Source organism: Onychomys torridus, chromosome 3, assembly GCF_903995425.1.
Source record: "Onychomys torridus chromosome 3, mOncTor1.1, whole genome shotgun sequence".
Lineage (NCBI taxonomy): Eukaryota > Metazoa > Chordata > Mammalia > Rodentia > Cricetidae > Onychomys > Onychomys torridus.
In genome coordinates, this window is record NC_050445.1 from 91,477,223 (window position 1) to 91,501,202 (window position 23,980).

Below are 23,980 nucleotides of genomic sequence, written 5' to 3' on the forward strand. Positions count from 1 at the left end.
ATCCACAATTTTGATTCAAGTATCATATTTTTGATTCTAAGAGAGAGTTTCCCAAAACATCCCAGACAGAAAATAGAAAGGCAAGAAGAAATAATAAACTATCTCAACAATGAATGATGTATGAACTCAGAAGGAGTGAATGGCTTATTTATAAATAAGCATCACTCGTAGAACGACACAGGAAGTCCAGATGACAGCATAAACAAGAGACACTTGGGAAAGCCTTCACCCCATGCCTGGCGCCTGACTGAAAAGCAAGCTCAACTCTCTGTTTGGGTGAGTTGCGAGCTCACACCAGTCTTTTGTGCGCCTGTGCGGTCCTCTGTGAGCCTCAGAGCTGTAAATATTTGCCCTTCTCCCAGAGCTGGCCAGCTGTGGAGACTGCAGCTGACAGACAGGCCAGAAGCCAGGAAGGGGGTGAAGGGTGGAAACTTGCAGGCCCGGTGTGCAGGCATGGAAGAAAGAGCAGGGGAGGGGAAGTGGGGAGAAATGGAGCAGACACAGGTCCCTGGGGGCCCCCTTGGGCAAATATGCTCCCTCTCTGCCAGGCCATCTGGAGCAGGCAGTCAGTGTGGCAGCGGCAGGGTCTACACCCCTTACCAGGAAGTAGAAGCACCCAGCTGTTGAAAATGTGGCACTCTTGCTCGAAGGCAGTTCCCAAGTTGGGGGACATAGTCCCCGAGAGGACACCTGATAATATCTGGAGACATGTTTTGGGGGCGATGGGGTTTGAGAGGAAAGTCTACCGGCATCAGGAGGTTGCAGCCAGGAATACTGTTCAGTGTTCTACAGGGTACCTGCCTGCTGACAGAGGTTCCCAGGACACCACCCCAACAACAAAGAGCTACCAAGCCCCCAGATGTCAACACACGCCTAGACTGAACCAAAGTCTAGTAAAACCTGTCAGGGGAGGCAGAACCCGAATCCACTCCTTTCTTGTGAGGACCACTGCTCTAGACAGATTATATATTCCCCGACCCGCACCCTGTCAGTTCCCTCATCTGTAAGGGTTAGACGAAGCATCAAGTATCTCACCTCCCACTGTCGTTCGTTGGTCACTAACAGAATAACTGGTACTGGCAGTGATACTGAGACACATCCCAAAGGTGGTTCATAACAGGGACTGGAGCAGCGGTTCTCATCCTTCCCAGAGCTGTGACCCTGTGACCCTTTAATACACTCACGTTACGGTAACCACCCACCATAAAATGATCTCGTTGCTACTTCAGAGCTGGAATTTTGCTACTGTTATAATTGTAATGTAAATACCTGATAGGCAGGATATCTAATCTGTGACACCGCCCCCCCATGGGGGTCGTGACCCACAGGTTGAGAACCACTGTACTAGAGACACGTGGTCAAAACCCACTTCTGAACTGTAAAGCCCTGACCGAAGCATAAGATTGTCCCTCCAAGAAGCCTTCGTTTCTCCAACTACAAAAAGGCAAACATTGTACCTATGTTCCAGTAAGGGGGGGGGGGAAGAAGAAAGAAATGAAATGACTGGGAAGAGCTGAGGAGGGTAAATCCGCAGGAGAGGAGGCTGACATAATTACCCTGGTCAGCGGTGCAGAGGAATGGCACAGGAGTAGTTGAAGGTAATTGCAGGTACTCTGACGGGCACCGTGCCAGGCCATTTCCTTTATTCTCACCTCGATGGAAACAGCCTCCTTTTACATTAGAGGTAAACTGAGGCAGATGTGGAGGCTAAGCTGCAAGCTGGTTACCAAAAGGTGGAGATCTGAAATCAGTTCTAATTCCAGAGGGCTGGCTCTTAATTATCACTTTCTAGTTATTGGGACAAGGGAGTCCTTGGCTTCTTTCTGGATTTCCCAGATCAGTACTCCTAGGGTGCCTGTCTGCCTGTGTTTCCCTGCTTTAAACCTTTAGGAACCGCAGTTTCCAACTTTAGAGGGGTTAAGCTGCTTGCTCAAGGTCAGCCAGTGAGTTGGCAGGAAAGCACACGTTTGAATCCAACCTTTACACTGGGGCCTCTCTCCTGGCATCCTTTTTAAGCTGCACCACAATGGCTCTGGGTTCCCCTCATTATTTTTGGAATCGCAGCAGATCCATGGATCCAGGTCACCATGCAGTGACACGTTCACAAGGACCATACATGGCTCCGATCTTGAGACAGGCTGAGCAGCTTCCCCAGGATCACCAGGCCAGCTTGCACTCTGTGGCACTCTGAAGCCACACTTCCCCACACTGGGTTGTGGGTTCCTTTAGGTGTTTGCAGACACTTTCCAGAGGCTCCCTCAACCCCTCAAAACTGCTATAGCTCCACCTCGCCCTATATGTCCTGCATGTTGGGAATCATACTTTCTCAGTTCAGATAAGTAACTCCTCGCGGAGTGATACAGCTGGCAGGCACAGCCAACAAGAAGGTGTCAGAGATGCACCCAGGAAGACCCTGGCACCCCTGTGCTCAAAGGACCGGGCTGCGGGGTCAGCTAAGGTGCCGGATCAGGCCGGAGGCCACAGGGAGAGCTTGCCTTACCTTGCCGCCGGGCGGCGCGGCCACGCAGCGGCTGAGCGAGTCGAGGCGCGCGCTGTACTCGGTGAACTTCTTCTGGTAGCGCAGCGCGGTCATCTGCAGTTCGAGCTGCGCGGCGGCCAGCTGCGCCACCAGCGACTTCTCGCGCTTGCCGGCCCGCAGCGCCTCCTTCTTGAGCGCCTTGTGCAGCGCGCCCAGGCGGGCCTGCAGCGCGCCGTTGTGAGCCCGCAGAGCCCCCGCGCAGCAGTGGCCGCCCGCGCGCTGCTCGCCGTGCGTCAGCGGCAGCCCGCAGCCCTCCTGGCAGCGGCCCACGGGCCGCGCGTCGCACGCGTCGCGCATGTGGGCCTCCACGTCGCGTCGCAGCAGCAGCTGGCCGCAGCCCGCGTGGCGGCAGCGCGCGGGCGCGAAGTCGCAGCGCTCCAGGTGCTCCGGCAGCTCCTGCAACTTGACCACCCGGCCGCAGCCCCGCGCCGCGTGCGCGCACTTGATGTCCAACTTGAGGATGAGGCGCTTAAGCGGCAGGACGTGGTTGAGCTCCTTGGCCGACAGGCGACCGCGACAACGCGCGGGGCAGCTGCCCTCCTGTACGACCCAGGGCAGCACGCAACCGGCGCAGAATACGTGGCCGCACGGGGTGGTCAGCGGGTCCTCCAGGACCTTGTGACACAGCGCGCACTTCAGATCGGGGTCCACGTCTCCGTCGAAGCGGTCCAACTCGAAACCCATGGTGGCGGCCGGGGCCCCGGTGTCGTCGCCGGGCGACCGGCCGCCTCCCCCTCCCTCCCTGCGAGGCGGCCCAGACACGCCGGCTACGCCGCCCGCTCTCCAGCTAGCTCTCCCAGGACTGAGCCTAATTGCTCCAGACTTCCTCGGAAAATGCCCGAGGAACAGGACTCCTCCGGCCGTATTGGCTCGAGCGCGAGCGCACTCACATCCTGCCTCAGCGGCCTTGCGACCCTCCTTCTGCCAAAGGGAGGGGGCCGCGAGGCAGAAGAAGCTGAGGAGATCACAAAGCAAGGAGACTGGCCAGAAACGCGAGATGGACCCCCTCTTAGGGGGGGGGTCTTCTCTCCGCTCTCTTGGAGGCTTCGTTAAACTGACAAAATACGGCAGCAGAGAGCATCTCTCTGGGTTTGGAGCTACATCTGTGGCTTTCGCACTAAGTTTCTGGCAACCCATCAGGACTTTTCACTCCTCACCTCCTCCTTCCTCTTGTGTCTACTTTTAAGAGCAGAAAAATATCCAAGACCCCGCTATCTCTGTATTTACGGTCTTTATTTATTTATTTCTCTAGGGGGAAAGTTACAGCCGCTGCAGGACGCTCCTGCTGAAACTTTGGTCGCAACCAAAGGATCTGCGAACTGCAGAGTTTATCAGCCGGAGGTTTCTAGGACCAGAGGGCGAAATTGCAGGAATTAAACCTCCCCTCCAGCTGTCTGGGTGGGACAGGCCAGAGTGGTTGGCTGGGTCCACTTCTCTTAACACCTCTGAAAAGAGGGCACTACAGTATGGCATGCGTTTGGCTGGGAGCTTCTAAATCAGTCCCTTTAAAAACCGGCGAGGCAGTGTTGTGAGAGCGCACATTAGCTCCACTTGAAAACTATTTGCCCCGATTACGAAAGCCTTGACTCTGGCGGTAGGAGAGCTGGGGGAGCTTAGAACTCAGAGTCCCTGTAACAACGCCCACCCAGTCATCTCGGCAACTACATCCCTCAGCATGTTTTTGTTGTTTGGTTTTTCTTAAGTGCATTTTTCTTTTCGATTTTATCTCCATCTTCCACTGGAGAAGTTCAAAGAACTGCTGCAGAGGATATTGCCGACAAGCTCTTTTGAGAATTGTATGTAGTTTCAGATTGTGATCCAGTGGTCCACATGGAGCCTGTGTCCAAGATGAAAGAACCTACCAGCCATGCAGAAGCTGCTGTTCTATAGACACCCTGGATTTCAACTTATTTGAAAAACCCTGGCCATCCGGGCGGGGGGACAGTTCTCTTTTACTCCAGGGCAGCTTCTCAAACAGAGTTTGCAAGCCTGACGTAGTAGTCTGCAGCAACCCTTGTGAGACACCACTCTCGGGATTCCACCCCAAGTAGGAAAGTTCCTAACACTGCCATGCATTTCATAGTTTCTTTTTTTCTTTTTCTTTCTCTCTCTCTTTCTCTCTCTCTCTTTCTTTCTTTTTTCTTTCTTTATTTTTTCTTCCTTCCTTCCTTCCTTCCTTTCTTTCTCTCTCTCTCCTTCCTTCCTTCTTTCTTTCTCTCTCCTTTTTTTTTTTTCTCTCTTTAAACTTCCAAGGCTGTAGACATTCCTAAGAAACACGCAGTCAGTCCTGGTGAGAGTGAAGTCAAGTTCTGGAATTCTCATTTGGAATCTGCTGCCAGATCCTTGAGAGAATCTGGGAACAGCTAAGAGTTTTGTGTTTGGTGTGGACCCAAGAATATGGGATTACAGTATTCCTCTTGTCTAATTACTTTTACTTCTGTCCTTTACAGAGCTGCTAAAGACCCATGACCTTCACTATTGAACTGCTTCATTGGAGGGAAAGAATTGCCTTGATGTCTATAAGGATTAGTGTTCTGAACAGACATCTGCAAAGCTGTTGCTAGCTATTGCTAGCCAGATTGCTCAGTGCACAGTTGAGGTCCTCCAATGGTGTTCCTTAATCCTTACTGATGGCATTTGGTGTCTAGTTGTGATGCTTTCCGCTTCATTGCTTTAATCAATTAATGTATTTCTTTTCTAGGATTCCAGGTGAAGTGAAATATTCATGACCTTTGCTCCGATAAGCTCCAGCAGGGGAAATCCTGTATTGGTCTGTTTATTAAGCTACTCACGGGCTCTCACATAAAGGTAAGAATCAGATTCTTTTGGCCAAGGTGTGTGGGCTTGTCAGTTTCATAGACAAGCTAGTGTCAACAGAGTGATAATCTTCAAACCAAACTGGTTTTGAGCAACAGGGAAAACTCCACAATACACCATACACAGGAAATTAACACTTACCTGAGTTACTCTGAACTTCAGTTCAGAGCTGACCCTTGACCCATCTTTGGCCCCTGGTGACAGACTTGGAGGGCAAGGGCTGCAGAGGAAGAGACACAGATGAGGGGATCTGTCCTCTGCCCCTTCAGACAAAGGCAAAGTCTTCAGAGAGCCTCTTCTCATTAGTTAACTTTAGTATTAAAATTCTCTGGAGGTCAGCAAAAAAACAAGCCAAATAAACCTCCTGGAATGTGAGAGCTGAGGGGGAGGGGCACACATATTGTTCCCTGGCTGCATTGAACAGCCAGGAAGAACAAGAGACAAAACTATTGAGAAAAGGAAGAAATCAGGGTATCCTTCAGGTTTTTGTTGTTGTTTTGTTTGGTTTGGTTTTCATTAGTGACACATTCAGATGGGGCCATCCTTTGTTGTGGGGTTGCCCTCTAGCACTCCGGGGTAGTTAACAAAGTGTCTGGTCTCTTGGTGATGCCCTTAGAGGCAGTGGCAAAGCACCACTCTAACCCACCATGTGTGACATCCAGTCACTCGCCAGTGTCCCCTGAGGAAAAACTGCCCCAGTATGAGAACCACTGCAGTGTTTGAGGGCAACCTTGTCATTGTTCTAAAGCCAGGCACTGCCAGAAAGGCATCCTCAGCTGGCTGGAGAATCACGTGGCAGCACAGTGAGAAGTGAGTGCCACACTGAGGAGTGGAGGCTTCATGGTAGCAAACACTCAGCAAACCTACAGGAAGATGAACACGAGGCATGCCAAGCCTCCTGAGAAAAGAATCCGGTTTTTCTGACCTGGATTACACACTCAACTGTCTCAGAAGCATCCGAGTGTTGGAACATGGACAATCCTGGACAGATAGATTGGTTACTTTGCAAATCTTTATAGTTTTCTCCATCTCTACCATCACCTTTCTTTTTATAACCTTATTCTGTGCTCTCTCCCATCCAAGTCCTAACCAGGTTTGACTCTGTATGGCTTCTGAGATCAGGCATTCAGGGTGGTATGTCTACTGTGTGGATCCTAGCTGGCCTCCTTTTGTCTGCCTATTTTCAAGCCAGACAATGGAATGAAGGTAGAAGAGAGTGTTTCCCAAAGAGGTGCTCTGGCAAAGCATCCTGGGGGAGGGGGGTATCACTACCTGTAAAACGTGTGTGCGCCCATGTTTATGATTATGCCAAGCACAATGGAATGTATCTCAAAAAACAAGTATTGGTTTCTCTAACCATTATTAGTTACTTGACCCTAAGCAAGCAATGATCTCTGTACAGGAAAATAATTACAAAATAACACAGCTTAATGCTCTTCTAAATACATACAAAACTACATAATACATAATGGGCCCTCTTTCTTCAGTTAAATCATAGGATGGTACAGTTTCTTAAGGCATATTCACGCTTTTCCCATTTTAAAGTGTGAAAAGGCATTAATGACATGGGTGAGTGTTCCATCCCCAGGGCTCAGCCGATAACTGGTTCATGGGTGAAACAAGTTAGACTCATTCATTGCAATCACTCCACTGATTGCTGTTCCAAGTATGTATTTTTCAGGTTTCTAAGATCATCTGAGAGACACATTGCTGTTTCTAAAGTGTATGTGTGTGTTTGGGGGGGGGGGGGGGGGGGACTCAGGTAAGGGACATCAAGAGTGAGATCCACAATTACAAGGGTTCCTCAATAAAAAATGCAACACAGTTTGCATGTGAAGATTCAGAACTAAAAACAAAACCCAGAATCCCAGGAGCTATTAATAAACGGGAAAATTTCTATTTGGAAGATGATTTTTTTTCCAACCTTCTTTCTAGTGTTATCCCCCAGTTATTTCTTTGCAAAAAACAAAACAAACAAACAAACAAACAAACAAAAACCCTCGTGAAAGCCCTGCAGCTCGAGCCTGTGATCTAGGAACTTATTAATTTTAATTTTTCTCTTGGCACTTTCTCCTCCACTCTCATCTACTCAGTCCATAAAATTATGATAATGTTAATCATTGCTTACCTAGCATATGGTAATAATTGCTAATTAACTAATTTTTATATGTAGAAACCCGTGAAGACATTACACAGGTGCTAGGCATTATTATAGTCTGGTGGTGAGGAGGAACGCTGTTCAGTTTGAGGGAGAATGCTTTCAGGTCTGTCTACTCCCTCCATGGGAATGGAAGCTTATAAGCCTGCATCATCTCCTCGACGATTAGTTTGACAAGAAAAATCCTGCAGTAAGGTGGAACTTGCCAAAGAGCCTGCCACAGCCAGCCCTGTGGCCAGTGTTTTGACAATTAGGAACTCTGCAGCAGAATGTCCCTTGCTCTGGTCTGGGCATCAGCAGGGATCAAAACATCAATGATGCAAAGTTGCAGCTCTCTGAAGAACCGCCTGTTCTTTGAGAACAGTACACAATCATCTTACTATAAATGCTATTCAAAGCCTGGGAGAAGGCTCCCTTGGAAAGGTGTAAAGTGCTTGTCATGGGTGAGGCTCTGGGTTCACCTCCCCCAGTACCCAAGGGAAAGGCCTGGTGCAATTCCAGTGTTGGGGAGTTGAAGACAGGTGGACCCCTAAGGCTCTCTGGTCAGCAAGTCTAGCTGAATCAGTGAGCTCCAGATTCCATGAGAGACCTTGTCTTAAAAAAAATTTTTTTAAATAAATAAATAAATAAATAAATGGTGCATGGTTGTGGGAGACATCCAGTGTTAATCTCTTTACATGCACACACACATGCTCAGAGAAAGGCTTACTGTTAGCTTTATTTCTTAGGGATTTTAAAAGATTTTTTTTTTTTTTTTGGTTTTTTGAGACAGGGTTTCTCTTTAGCTTTGGAGCCTGTACTGGACTAGCTCTGTAGACCAGGCTGGCCTCGAACTCACAGAGATCCACCTGCCTCTGCCTCCTGAGTGCTGGGATTACAGGCATGTACCACCACCGCCTGGCAAAAGATCATTTTTTTTTTAATGAAAATATTTCTATTCTTCTGGGATGGCTTTGGGCAAATGAGTTTGGAGACATCAGCCAGCCAAGAAAACTGGGGCATCAGTGTTCTTTGAAATCTTGTCCTGAAGCTGTGGTCTCAATCCCCAGATCAAATGGACACTGGGCGTTTCAAAAGTCAAAACAAAACACTCACCAGAATCGTTCTCAAACGGCATGGCATTTCTAAGGATAAGCTTTTGTTATGTTTCAGAAAACAAAAGCCACTTTAACCTTTCATTCTCTCTCCACTGTTGCACAAGTATAGACATGAAAGGTTTCCCAGAGCTGGCTCAGAACTTTGGGAGACGGGGACAAAAAAGTAATGGTGGAACAACTTCACCCATGGTCATGTTTTTCTATCCAGGTAAAATGGAAAATGTGTCCAAGTGCTGGCATACACTGCGTGATGTTGGCAAAAGCATACTCCATTTTGACAGAATATAAAGAGGCTTAGAAGTGGAATCCAGAGAGATGAAAGGACTCGGAGGACAGTGACTCAGTCTGTCATTGGTGGGAATCTTTGTAGTAACTTATAATTTATCTGTGGGTTATGTAAGCTTAAAGATGAAGATAAAGCCGGGCCTGAAGAGCCCACACTGAGCTACAAAGTCTTGTGGACTTCTTTAAGCTGCGGAGGATAAGGGAAAGTGTGTTTCTCACTTTTTAATATGCTTTGTATTTTTATTTTTAGCTTTTTCTCCTGGAGGATCCATCACTGACTAGACATGGTAAGAACGCTCGGGTTTGTAAATGAAATGGGACCAACAACACAATTCCTAAGGCTAGCCGAGTCCTTGTGCTTCTGGGAAGGGTCAAAACAAAATGTACATCATGGTGCATTTCTTTCTTTGGATGGACTCCTGACATTGTTTTTTGTTTTTTTTGTTGTTGTTGTTTGTTTGTTTGTTTTGTTTTTTGGCATTTGATAAAAAGTATTGATTTTATGCACATCTATAAAAATCTAGAAATGAGAAATATATACAATATTTTTCTTTCTGTAATTGGCTTAGTTCACTCAGTGTGATTACCTTCAGTTACACCTCTGATTTTCTACAAATGACATAACTTTGTTCATTAAATTATATTTACCTGTGTGTGTGTGTGTGTGTGTGTGTGTGTGTGAGAGAGAGTGAGAGAGAGAGAGAGAGAGAGAGAGAGAGAGAGGAAAATATAACTGTCTAAGATGAGAAAGAAGACCAATGGGAAAAGAGAGACATGAAAAAAGAAAAAATGGGGGATATAAAGGAGAAGAACACACACACACATACATACACACATCAAAACTTGGAAAACTTGAACAATGTATTGAACTAAATTAATATATATTCATTTTATAGCTAAGCTAATTACAATCATGAAGAGCACTCATCTAGGCAGTAGAAACAACTTCAAGAAAGAAACAATACATATGATTGTGCTCTCAGCAGGGATTGGCAACAACTTTATATAAAGATGCAGCCAGTAAATACTTTTGATTTTGTGAGCCATGCAAAGTCTATCAGGAGTACTCAATGCCAAGGAGGCAGGAGCCAATATGTAAATGAATGGGTGTAGGTATGTGCCAATAAAACTTTATTTTCTAAAAGACTGGATTTGACCCATAGGTATTAGTTTGCCAAAAGTGGTTATAGATGAACATACTGGGTTTTTGGCAAGCATAAAACCAACTGAATGTTTGACATTAAGGCTATCATCATGAAAAAGAGCTATAAAGATCTTATTGGAAAAAAATAGATATGGCTTAGTAAGTAAAGTACTTACAGAGGAGTCTAGTAATCTGAGTTTGATCTCCAGAACCTAGGTAAAGGTGTAAAGAAAGAACTGACCTCCATTTGTGCACACTCCTCCCCAAATCATGCACTCACATACACAATAGCAATTCAAAGTATTGTAGAAAGAAAAAAAAAAAACCTACTTGGTAGAGTCATAGAGTATATGTGCTGTGAATCATAAAAGCCTGCATCAAGTGTTTATTCTCTCAATTACCAATGACACAGTCTTGAAGGTCACTCATTTCATTCAGATTTCTTCACTGGTACCTGGAGACGTTCTCTATGCCTTATTCTTATTCATACTGCTTCACAGAGCGAATGTAGGTTGGTTGAATGTTGTAACATTTAAATGAGGACACATGCACAAACTGTTTGGCACCCTACCAGAACTTTCTGAGATAAATAGTGTTAGGAATGAATGAATGGCTTTAAAGAGAGTATGAGAGAGAGAGAGAGAGAGAGAGAGAGAGAGAGAGAGAGAGAGAGAGAGAGAGAGAGAGATCAGCATTGCTGGTGCTTCTGGAAGAAGTGCCCACAAACCCAGCCCTAGCTCCTGAGGCCCAGAACTAAAGATGATCTGAAAGTACATAAAGATGATGGCTATGGAGAGGTTCCAGAAACAGTCTGTTGACAAACTTTAGCAGAAGCAAATTAGAGTAAGAAGTGGCTCTATCTGTGCTCCACATGAGCCACCTCCCGCCTGGAGTTATTTATTATTTAGAGAACTAGCCAGCTCGTCACCATAGCGATTTTGACAACACGTAAACAACTGAAGACAGACAACAAAGAACACACTGTCTTTTCTCTTTAGGAAAAAATGGTGCCAACAGTTTTCAGACAATTCCTTGAAAGCACGTCTTTAAGCCTGAAAGTGTCCAGCACACTAAATGCAAAAGGAACTTTGCAGAAACCTTGTCACCGTCACCAAGAAGACACTCTCATTACTAGAAATTGGGCTTTAAGCAAATCAAAGAAGTATTTGTCCCGCCTTTGTTCACTGGCTCTGGTTACAGCAGCTACAGAATCTTTCTTTGAGAAAGTTGAAAGCTCATGTCTTATTCTCTGCGTCCCTAAGACTGAACATAGACCCTGGCATCCAGAAGATGTTCAATAAATGGCCATGGGCACTGTTGGCTGAAGGAAGAGAAGATGCTGGCTGAGACAGCTTTCTCAGGCTCCCAGGGACACAACCTCACAGCTCCAGAGCATTCTGTTATTCAAAGCCCTTTCACAGCACTGCAGGGCATATTGGAGACAGTTCCTGATTGCATCATATTGTATACTCCACTCGGCATAATTACACCATGGGCTTTTGTCTCCCTTGGTGCCAGCCAGTCTCAAAATACATGCCACTTCCTCAGTATGCTTCTCTTGAGCACTGGGGTTGCCCACTCATTACAACTGGAGCTTGCAAATGCTGCATCTACCTCTAGCCACTTAAGCTCTGGGTTGCCCTCTTCAGAGAAGCAGATGGCTTTTTGTGAAGAATGGTGATGTTTCCTTGTGCTGAAGACCAGAAAGAGGAAGAGAAAATAGTGTAGGCTAACCCAGGGCCACAATGGTGACAGAAGTGTATTATTCTATTATTTCATTTATATTTTTGTTACTATTAATAAATTCTGCCTCCCCTAAATTCCTCAAGTAAGTTTAATCTGTAGCATGCCTTCTCTGTCCATCCATTCTCCCTTCTAAATTTCTCCTCTGTTCAGTGACTTCATTTCCCTCCCACCATGTTTATCCAAGCTGTCCTCTCCTTCACCAACAATATGGTGGTGTTTTCCAAAGATGTTTCCCCACCCTGCCTCATCCCAGCCTGGCAATTCCATTTTACTCTGCATATTGATGCAATGGGAATCTCCTTAAAAATGAAGCACTGGTCCTGACACTAAAAACTACAGAGCGGTTTATGTCTGTAAGAGAGAAATTGTAACTGCACATGTCACTTCAAAGGCTGGATGTATTCCACTCTCCTCTGTCGCCAGCATCATTTGGTGTTTCTCGAGCATCTCCTACTTCCACATTCTGCTGATTAAAGACACTGATATTTGTCCCTTAATAGCCATTCTTCCCTCTTTTAGAAGATAAACAGGAGACCAGGTGTGAGAGTGCATGCCCCATAATCGCTGCACTTGGGGAGACAGAGGCAGAGGGATCCCTTGCATTTTGAGAGTACCTTGGACTGTGACCTCTGAGGATATCCCAGACTACATAGCAAGTTGTAGGCCAGAGAAATCTGTATTGCAAAATCCTGTCTTGAAAAATCAGATAAATAAAAAAGGAACAGCATCTGAGTTTTCCCTAACTATGATAACTAGCTTCAAACTATATGTCCCATTTTTCTGAGTTCTGGCCAGTAGGACACACACAGATGTGATGGATGCAAGCAACTCCTGTGTTCTCTCTTAAAAGTAAGAAGGCTTCCTCTGTATTTCCACTGTCTCCTATGTAGACCAAATCCTTTTGGCCAGGCAGGGCCCCAACAGCAGCCTGTAGACCCAACTCAGTCCATTCTCTGTTTATGTGAGTAGGGCATTTACCCTCTTTACCCCAGTACCACCATGGCTACAGTTACAGAATGCTGTTTAAACCTGAGAAGATTAAATGGATTCCCTATGACCAGCAAAGCTATGTTGGAAAATTCTGTCACTTCCTGTCCTGGTTGTATGTTTTGTGTGGGTGGGGCAGGGGCATACACATCAAGATGCAGGGATAGAGGTTCATATCACTACAGAGATGGCCTTTTCAGTCAAATGAACCCATTTGGGGGTTACATATAGAAAATAAGCCTGTCTTAGCTTATGCTGGAGAGGATGTGGAGCAAGGGGAACTCTCCGCCACTGCTGGTGGGAATGCAAGCTTGTACAGCCACTTTGGAAATCATTATGGTGCTTCCTTAGAAAATTGGGAATTCATCTCCCTCAAGACCCAGCTGTAGCACTCTTGGGCATATACCCAATAAATTCTCAGTCATACCACAAGGGCATTTGCTCAGCTATGCTCATATCAGCATTGTTTGTAATAGCCAGAACCTGGAAACAACCTAGATGCCCTTCACCTGAAGAATGAATAAAGAAAATATGGTACATATACACAATGGAGTACTACTCAGCAGAGAAAAACAATGACTTCATGAGGTTTGCAGGCAAATGGATGGATCTAGAAAAAATCATCCTGAGTGAGGTAACCCAGACTCAGAAGGACAAACATGGTATGTACTCACTCATAGGAGGACACTAGATGTAAAACAAAGATGACTAGACTGCTACACAACTCCAGGGAGGCTACCTAGAAAATGGGACCCTAGGAAAGACACAGGGATCACCCAAAGACAGAGAAACGGATGAGATATTAATGAACAACCTAGACGACAGTGGGAGTAATGAAGGGCAAGGTTTGAGGGAAAGAAAGCTTAGGGGAGCAGGAGATCCCAGCTGGATCAAGAACAGAAAGGGAGAACAAGGAATAACAGACCATGATAAATGATGACCACATGACAACAGGAATAGGCAGAGTGCTGGAGAGGTCCCCAGAAATCCACAATGATACATCCTCTGTAGACTGCTGGCAATGGTCGAGAGAAAGCCTGATCTGACCTAGTCTGGTGATCAGATGGCCAAACACCCTAACGGTCATGCTGGAACTCTCATCCAATAACTGATGGAAGTGGACGCAGAGATCCTCAGCCAGGCCCCAGGTGGAGCTCCAGAAGTCCAATTGTCAAGAAAGAGGAGGGACTGTAAGAGTGTGAATTGTTGAGCCCAAGATTGCAAAAAGTACAGGGACAAATAGCCAATCGAATGGAAGCACATGAATTATGAACCAAAGGCTGTGGAGCCCCCAGCTGGATCAGGCCCTCTAGATAAGTGAGACAATTGAATAGCTTGAACTGTTTGGGAGGCATCCAGGCTGTGGGACTGGGACCTGTCCTTAGTGCATGAGCTGGCTGTTTGGAACCTTGGGCTTACACAGGGACACTTTGCTCAGCCTGGAAGGAGGGGACTGGACCTGCCTGTACTGAATCCACCAGGTTTAAATGAATCCCTAAGGGTGCCTTGATCCTGGAGGACATGGGAATGGAGGGGAGGGGCTGGGGGGAAGGTGGGGGTGGGGATGGGAGGGGGGAAGACAGAGGAACCCATGGCTGATGTGTAAAATTAAAACACAAATATAATAAATAACAAAAAAAATAAAAAAAAAATGTTTGTTTCCTCATACCTGCCAGAGCTATGATAAGGACTCACACTTGCTCACTGGTGTGTGTGTGTGTGTGTGTGTGTGTGTGTGTGTGTGTGTGTGTGTGTTTATACACATGTATGCACATGTTTTCAGAGGTGAGAGGACAATCTCAGCTGTTGTTCTTCAAGCACTGTATATCTTATTTTTTAAGACAGGCTCCTTCATTGGCCTGGAGTGGATGAGTAGCCTAAACTGTCTACTCAGTGAGCAGTAGGCATCTCCCCAGCATTGGGATTATAAATACACAGCACTAGACCAAAACTTCATTGTAAATGAATTCATCTGGCATTAAACTCAGCTTGCTCCTTATGCTTGTACAACAAACACTTTACTGATGGAACCAGGGGCCTGATATTGGTGAAATTATTAAGGCCACTCCACATAGTTAAAAGGGAGGTTTATTTTGTGGGGTAACTTACAAGTGAAAGGATAGGTAACAGGGTCTGGGAAAGGTGTGGCGCAGTCCGACAGTGTTCTCTGGAGAACTCTGCTCAGTCTACCTCAGTGTCCAGGGTCCAGGAACCAAGAGCCAGTGCATCAGGATCTCGGGTGTTCAGGGTCCTCTCCTGGCCCCCCGCTTTGTAGGTGTGACAATTACTGAAGCCTCAATGGGGGTTGGAACTTCCAGGTCAAAGCTGGAATGGCTATGCACTACAGCCACCTCCCCAGCTCTCCCTTACTCTACTGTAGATCGTTCTGGGTCCTTCCTCACTTCACTATCGCCTACTTGCATAGACGACCAGTGTCAAGGCATTCAGGCAGGGTTTGTCTGATGACTGGCTGGCTGCAGTGATAGTGAACATTTGAAGAGTAAGCAGACATTTGTAATTACAGAGGGAATAAACTCAGGACTCACTGTGGTCCAGACAGTCAGAGAGGAACTCGTGGTGCAGATTAGAGAACTAAGGAGAAGCAACCGGGGAGAAATGGGTTTTCTTCCCAGACTTCCCAGAAGCCAAGAGACTTGCGTTCATTCCATAGAGACCAAACATCTGCTCAAGTTAGTACATTTCTATATTCCAGAGAAACATATGGATTTATACTCTGCCTTTCATTTCAAAATCATTTGCTTCTTAACCCTGTACTTTGCAGGCTAAATGGTATGTGAGGTGATTTATTGACCCTGTAATATTCTCCTCTAAGTGAAGTTAAAAATAATTTCTGTGACCACATTTTAAATTTGCATGCAGACAGATAGGTGCCTTTATGTCCTCCAGCCTCTCCTACCACCTGAGGTCAGAGGGCAGCCTTTCAGACAGGATTCCATGCTACCTCAGCGCAAGCTCTGAGGAACAGGGGTGTGCCACCCACTTCTCTCATGTTACTTACTTTCTGGCCAGTCAGTCAGAGTTTTCTCTGGTCTCCCTCCCTTTCTCCACATCTGTATAAGAACAGAGGGGTCTTCCTTGCCTTCACTTAATAGGATCTACTCTAGGTGTGTTTGTTTACAAAAGATACTTTACCAATAAACCAAGAACATGTGTTCAGAAATCAGAACTGATTTTGAAGACTTATTTTTATTAGTTTAAAAATGCTGGGACAGCTGTAAGAAGTCACATTTCTTCAAACATCAATTTCTTTGTATTTTCAATGGAACTGATGATCTTTGCCCTGAGGTGACAGGCATGTTGGATAACACTGCTCTTTGCACATTGTAGAATTTGATAAATGTTATCTGGATCTGTGATCCATTCACTCTGACTTCCCTAGGGCCCTGGGATAGGCCACAGGCACCTTTGACGTTTGAGCAGGGGATAAACATGGCTATGCTCTTTTGCTCTCCAGTCCCCAGGAGGCTTTGCCACCTGGCTTCCACCTGCCCATTTGAGATAACACTGGCAGATGGGGTGGCTAATCTTCATTGCCAGCTTGATCGGATTTGCAATCATCTAGAAGACACATTTTGATGTGTCTTGGAGGGCATTTTCAGTGAGGTTTAAATGAAGCAGGAAGATATGCCCTTAACATGAACTGGGAACCTGGACACTGAATAAAACTGGGGAAAGAGTAAGAAGGCCAGATGAGCAGCAGCATCCATTTCTCTCTGCTTCCTGACTGACTGAAATGCCAGCAGACACCTTTCCTTCCTGTCGCCCTGCCATCTCCACCGTGATGGACTGTATCTCTTCCAACCAGGAGCCAAAGTATCCCATGGTTTCCTCAAGTTAATTTTGTTAGTATCTTGTCACAGCAAGAGAGTTGGCTCTCTGTCTCACCACTCAACCAAATGCCATGCAAGCACATGGTGAGCACCTGATAATATAACTGAATAATGTGGACATGTGGAACTCCAGGACAATTTCTATAGACACAATAATAGCATGTGTGGCATGTACACAATCCCTTTGTCAAAATCTGCAGATGTTAGTGAAGGCATCAAAGCTTAAGTCATTACCATGTTAATGAATTACATTGGCATTTGAGTTTTGCTATTTTTTTTTTTTAATACTGAGTTTACTTACATGCAGTCTTTCCAGCTTCACCAGCAAGTCTAGGTAATGTGTACAAGCCTATAGCCCTGGGACTACCACCCATCTGTTTTCTTTCATGGAAAACATTGTTCATCATGATGAATTTCCCACTTGAGAATGTCAAAATAAAGATGAGTCCCCATGAAATGAAAATTACAGATTAGGTAAGAAAGTACAACAGATGATAGACCTGAGATAGCATATTATTTTAGCACTACTTCAGCTAGAATACAGTTTTGTTGTTGTTGTTGTTGTTGTTTGGTTTGGTTTGATTTTGAGGGGTTTTGGGAAGAGGGGTGATCAAAGTCTCCTGTAGTCCAGATCAGCCTTGAATTTATTGCTTAACTAAGGAAGACCTTGAACTTCTGATCCTCCTGCTTCAAACCTCCTCAGAGCTAGGATTACAGGCATAAGAGGGGAGTTGAGAAATGGGGAAGACAATAACAGAGGCAAAAAGAAAATGAAGTTCACATCAGAACACACACACACACACACACACACACACACACACAATATCACAACTCTAATCTAGTAATAGGCGTGGACAATTCTGTATGATGAAATGAAAACATAGCAATGGTATAAAGATGGCTGCAGTTAAAAGATGGTGGGTTCAGAAGACAAAGGAGACACAGAATATGATAATTGAGGAAGCCAGAGAGAGAGAGACAGGAAGTGCACAAGTGTGCACATTTAGAGACAAGCAAGAAAGTACAGATATATACACATGGACCAGGAGACAAAAGGTCACACTCTTCTTAGATGAATAATATTTTACAATGAACCAAAAATCTATCTACATGCTCTGTGTTAGAGCTAACTGATTGTACAACCAGAGTATAGCAGTTACAGAGATATTCTGTACAGAGAAGGGTTATCATTAATTTTCCTTTCATCTCTCAGTCTATCTAGCCCCCTCTATCTGTCAAATGCCATAGTGCAAGTATGGAGTTTCGAGACCCTCTGTGACTGTGCTGGCTTGACAATAAGCACCTTTACTCATTCAGCCATCTCACTGGCCTCTATTTAAACATTTAAAACACAAATGTAGGCATCCTGAGTGGAAAGACCAAGAAACAAGCTGGGAAGTGTTGTCTCTGGCTGGTTTCAGTTTCAGGGCACAGAAACTGTTCAAAGCAGCTCACAACCGCTCTACTGGGAGAGTGAGACCCAGCAACAGCCTCATCAGTCTCACCTGGGAGCTTGTTTAAACTGCAGGCCTCTGGGTCTGACTCTGGTTACATGGTATCAAAATGTGCATTTGAATGTGGTTCCCTGGCAGTTCAGAAGGGTATTGCAGTTGGAGAAATGCTGGTTTACCTGGTTGGGGACTTGCTTTTATCAAGGACCTTGGCTACATATCAGAATCACATTAGCGGCTTCAAGCAATCACTCCTCAGAGGCTGCGTCCAACACAACTAAGCAAGGAACTTCAGAATTCATGATGACACAATTTTGTACCCCACTATGTTCCACTACAAAGCCACAGTTGAGAACTTCTGTACTAGAAGCAAGTGGGACCTTAGCATGGGCTGACTTCCCAAGGCAGTGATAGCATACTGGACTCAGGATCTTTGCTCTTCGTGGCCACTGTCAGAGCTGGCTTTTCATTTGTAATGGATTTTCCTTCTTTACTCCTGCTTTCTACTCCTCCCTCCTCACTTCTTCATTTTCCATTTTCCTTCTCATTCTACCTCCAGGCCGTTTCATTCAAGACCAAGAGGAATATTGCATGGAATTGTGTAATGGGTGTTAGATGGTTACTGCTGAGAATTTGGGCTGATTTGGGGGTATAATGTAAATTTTGTATGTAACTCTGTTGTTTTATATGCTTTGAAATTATTGTTGTTATTACTATTGTGTATGTGTCTATGTGTGTATGTGTATCTGTGCACTTATTGCCTGTGAACATGTGTCTGTAAGCATGTGGAAGCCTGAGGTCTAGATCAGATGTCTTCATTCATCACTTTCCATTTTATTTATTTGTTTTTGAGACAAGGTTTCTCTGTATAACATCTCCGGCTGTCTGGAACTTGCTCTGTAGACCAAGCTAGCCTTGAACTCACAGAGAACTGCCTGCCTCTGCCTCCTGAGTGCTAGGATTAAAGGTGTGCACCACCACCACCACCACCACCACCACCACCACCACCACCACCACCCAGCTTCCACTTGATCTTTTGAGACTGGGTCTCTCACTGATCTCAGTGCTCAGCAAGTGATTAGACTGGCTTGCCATCTCCCCAGTCCTAAACTGATTAATTTTTAAAATGTGGCTTGGGACACCCCATCCCTAAAAATACTGGTAACAGCTGGCTCATCCCATTAGTAAAGAAACAGATCCAACATTCTCATTTTATGAGTTAGGAAACCAAGGTCTCAGAGTATTCTATTAGAGCACTGAATACAGGGAAAGTTAGAAGGCCTGCAACAGTGTGTTATCCAGAGCACCAACAACGTCAACAAAAGGCAGTTTCATCTTCTGTGTCTTGAGACTTGGGAATGCTGGTACCAAATTCTGTGAATTTTGAGCCTGGTGGGGAAAAGAAGGAAGGAGGAAGACACCCAGAGCAGAACTCCTGCAGATGATTGAAGCATCAGGGACACACAGCCCTTGAGAAATTGCCAGAAAGGAAGAAACTTTTATGTTGATGGAGTCTCCAGGTGGTCAGTTAGCAAGAAGAAACCACATGACTGAAACCGCAAAGATGGAGCAGACATCTGTGTCCCACATCAAGCAGAGAGTTTAAGTGTGAGGTGGTGACCTTGCTGAGGAAGTGATATTGGAAGGGAGACTTGAATGAGGTGAAAAAGGGGGATGGAAGGCTGAACTTCAGCCATGTCATACAAAAGCCTCCATTTTTATTTATTGGCTTCCTTGTGTATCTTGACAGGGGAAATAAATGAAAACTTTGCCCCCTGAAGAGGGAATAAATTGACTTTCTATGTTCACACTCCACATAGCCAATTTTATATTCCCTTGGTTATTTTATTATGTTGCAAATGATTGTGATTTTTTTCCATTTATGGAGATGGGAACATGAAAACTCTGCCCCAAGAACTGCTGTGACATCATAGTTTCACAACTATAATACATTTTTGTTATCTAGAAGTAGGCTTCCCCAAATGGTAGCCAACAAACATATGTGCTGTTATTTTGAAATATGCAGAATGACTGAAATTAATGTATCAAATATATAGCATACTGCATTTTGAAGATTCAGGATAAAAAGGAAGATATCCCCTCCTCTAATTTCAATTGATTCCTTATCAAAAGTGCTATTTTAAAATATATTAGGCTGAAAAATTATTATGAAAATAAATTTCACCTATTTTTACTTAAAAAGTACAACTTCTAGAAACTTCCATATTCCACACACAACTTGCAAAACATTCTGTTTCTCTTGGGCAGCCATAGTCTGGGAACGACCTGTGCCTTAAGAAATATGTGTGGAAGGAATGAAAGCTATCAACACGCAGTATTTCTTTTCTTTTGCCTTATGCACACATTTTATATATATCTAATAAAACGCTCTGCTGAAACATTGCAGTGCCAATCACTGTTTCAGCAGCAGCGATCTGGTAACCGGTTACCACAGTGCCATTCCCAGAAGCCTTTTAGGTCCCATAGTTCCTGTCAGAATGACCTGAGGAGGTCTTTGATTCTGTCTGAGCCTGTTTTTTTCCACCTGCATCACAAGGGCTAGTCAGAGGTGAAACGGAAGAACTTGATAAGCAATTTTTTTTTTCGAGACAGGGTTTCTCTGTGTAGCTTTGCGCCTTTCCTGGAACTTGCTTTGTAGACCAGGCTGGCCTTGAACTCATAGAGATCCACCTGGCTCTGCGTCCCAAGTGCTGGGATTAAAGGCGTGCGCCACCACCGCCCAGCAAGCAATTTTGTACTATGTAAATTAGTGGTTTTTAATTAGAATATATATATTTGAAGGTATAACTTTAAAATACTTGAAGATCCGTGGCATTGGCTGATTCTCCAGAAACAAAACATTTGAGGATGATTTATGTGAAAACAATTTATAAGGAAATACTTAAAAGAAAGAAAAAAAATCAGTGGGGGAATAAAATGAGAGGTGATCAAATAAGTTTGGCACATGACACATCCTTCTGCCAAATCTTGCACAAATTTAAGGAGTAGCACTGAATACATTGTGCCAAATATCTCTGGTGGTCCCTGCAAGAAGTGTTTATGGACTCATACCTATTGGTCATCAACTGAGTCTTGCTCCCTAAAGAGAAATGCATAAATTCCCAGCTATTTCTGCTGTTTGACAGGTAGGCAGAGCCTTCACACCTAGCCCAGGGACACTTGCTAACAATGACAGGTGCTGAGTTTGGGGCACAAGGGGAGACTCTTCCTGCACAAACATGGCAAAGTGATCAAGAGGGAAAGGAAGCATGGCACAACACACACTGAGGACCTCCTGTCTCAGTAACTTCCTGCGCTTGGTAGTGGAATACACTGTCATGACTTCCTATTGTATCTGAGCTACACGGCCACTTTGTATTTCTGCAGCATTCTGCCTTTTCTTTGAAGTGCTTCTATATAGAGCTCATGCATGATAAGGAGAGCTGGGTCTAGGCATGCTTAGGTCACGGGCACACCATAAAAAAGCAAATGTTCAAGGGCAAGAGGTTAAATGAAGGGAAGAGGTTCACTGGTTTTACAACCACAAGTAGTTTCTATTTTTCAATAAGCCAACCCCCCTGGAAGATCTGGCTGAATGGGCAAAGAGCTCTCTTGGGGAAAGTCATGCCTTTACAGTTTGATTTGCTTTGGAGTCAAAGGGGAGAGCGCAGACTATGGTTCAAAACTCTCCATTTCATCATGACTCTGAAAACCATTTTCAATACTTCTGTGATTTAGATGGTGTTTTATACAACACAGACCAAAGATATACTTACTTGTAGGTCTTATATCTTGTTTTCACAATCTGCTCTAGCTAGATAGAAATTTACAGTCTTCTTGACTGGGTTGGTGTAGCCCATGGCATTTTCTTTCCATCCACCACAATGCTTCAACTCTTATGACTACAAACAGCTAGTCCTAGAGAAGCTACAGGCCAGCAAGGGACTGTCATTGTGTAGCCTCTCACTTGTCCCTAGATGAAGGGGCATTTCTTCTTTTTCTTTCTCTGTAAATTTATTACAATGAAACAACAACAACAATGACAACGACAACAACAACAAAGCAAAACAAAGCAGAAAAGCCCTTGGCTTACATTCATATTTGTATTCAGCCATGTGACCTGGGCCAAGAGTCCATAGGCTATGACCTGTGGGCAGTCTTGTCTGTCTCCTGTGTTTGTATGGCCTAAGCTAATAATAGACTTTTACATATTTAAATAATTAGAAGGAAGTCAAAAGAAGAGCTATAATCTGTCACATGTGAAAATTAAATGAAATTCATATTCTAGTGTCTACACATGAGGTTTGACTGTAGCATAACAAGCCCATTCATTTGTGCATTGTTCGAAGCTAATTTTGTGCTATAGTAGCAGAGTTACATTGTTAGGACAGAGACTGAAGGTTCAATTGGCTAGAAAGTCTTTACTGTTTAGTGTTCTAGAGGAAATTTTGCCAATTCCTGACCCAGGACAATCTATTTTGCTTATCTACACAATGTGGTCATCGTTATACCTCCAATCCCCAAGGCACTCAGTTAACGAGGCAATATACGTGACATGGGCAAAAGGCCAGACTCTGAAGACAGACAACCACGACTCCTAGCCTGGCTCTGCCACTTCCTGTCACGTATTCTGTATTACTTCAGCTTGCAGCTACACCTCCTCGCTTCAGTTTCTGCTCCAGGAAATAAAAATGGTGAGAGCCTTAGCCTCAGGGTTGAGACTGACTATAAATGTATTGCTTGTGGCAGTGCCTGGCATGGCTTTCAACACCGAGGTCAGTACTAGATCCTGTCACTCTCACTGGCTGTTGGTGAAGAGAAAGTTTTGTATTTATTAAAAAGAAAAAGAATAAATTACAGCCTTTTCACCATAGCTACTAAGCTTACAGTAAAGGCCTTCTCCGTGGCACAGAGATCAAGGGTTCTACAGGCAGTCCACCCATGTGGATGTCCTCATTCCCTCCATCACTACCCATGACATTGAACCTCTTTGGGTCTTGGTTTTGTTATAGTGTGGATAATAAGAACGGTCACTTCATCTGGTTGTTGGGAAGAGTAAGTGATGCTGAGTGTGCATAGATGGACTCAATGCCATTTCCTATTCTATTGGTCTAGCTCTGAATGCTATAAAAGCAAAGGCCTAACAGGAGTTTACCCAACAATGGCCTAAACATTGGTACTAATAGCACCCATGGTGCCACACTGCAGCTAGGAGACAGTGCCCTGGGAGAACATGCTGTGCTGGCATGCATGGAAGTGTAAAGAAAATAGACAACAGTGTATTTTGTCTCTTGAAATGTTCAGGATTAAAGCTAGAGAGATGGATGGCTCAGCATTCAAAAGTACTTTCTGCTCTTCTAGAGGACCTGAGTTCAATTTTCAGCACCCATGTTGGGCCACTTTCAACTGCCTGTAACTCCATATTCAAGGGACCTGATGTCCTCTTCTGGCCTCTGTGGGCACCTGCACACCACACACACACACACACACACACACACACACACACACACACACACACACCAGTATCTACTCTAAAATACCTGAGACTAGCACAAATAGTGTTCATAATCATTGAGTAGCTGTCTTTGGTCTTGGCCGTACAGTATGTCCCAACTCCTGATCATGACTTTCACTGGTTATTTGTTTTAACTACAAGACCATTTGCTCTCATTTATCAAGTCTTGTGTTCCTGAACAGGCATAGACTAGCTCCAACCTCCTCTTTGTACAGCCTTTGCCCTTTTTCAGACACAATAGTGATCTGGGAGAAGGAACTGACATTTTGCAGGTAGAACACTAGATATTCTATTTTAGAAGATCCCAGAATAAGAGCAAAATAAGGACTGAAGTGTGAGACATATCTTTTCTTGTTCCCTGACACTGTAGCAGGGTCTCATGGGCTATAG

The 23,980-nt window shown here is 44.7% G+C and overlaps 1 protein-coding gene and 1 long non-coding RNA gene across 2 annotated transcripts in view; one reads left to right on the top strand and one right to left on the bottom strand.

Moving 5' to 3' along the window:
* Positions 1-3,347, bottom strand: part of Pdzrn3 (PDZ domain containing ring finger 3) — a 235,285-nt gene extending 231,938 nt beyond the window's left edge. Inside the window, exon 1 of the mRNA XM_036181782.1 lies at positions 2,501-3,347. Within this exon, the coding sequence (XP_036037675.1) occupies positions 2,501-3,223 (723 nt within the window). The 5' untranslated portion in view covers positions 3,224-3,347. The remainder of the gene's footprint in view (positions 1-2,500) is intronic.
* A 1,445-nt stretch (positions 3,348-4,792) lies between these two features.
* Positions 4,793-11,791, top strand: LOC118579952. The gene is made up of 3 exons (XR_004944518.1): positions 4,793-5,347; positions 9,147-9,183; positions 11,039-11,791. It is a non-coding gene; the product is annotated as an uncharacterized LOC118579952 (long non-coding RNA).
* The last annotated feature ends 12,189 nt before the right edge of the window (positions 11,792-23,980 follow it).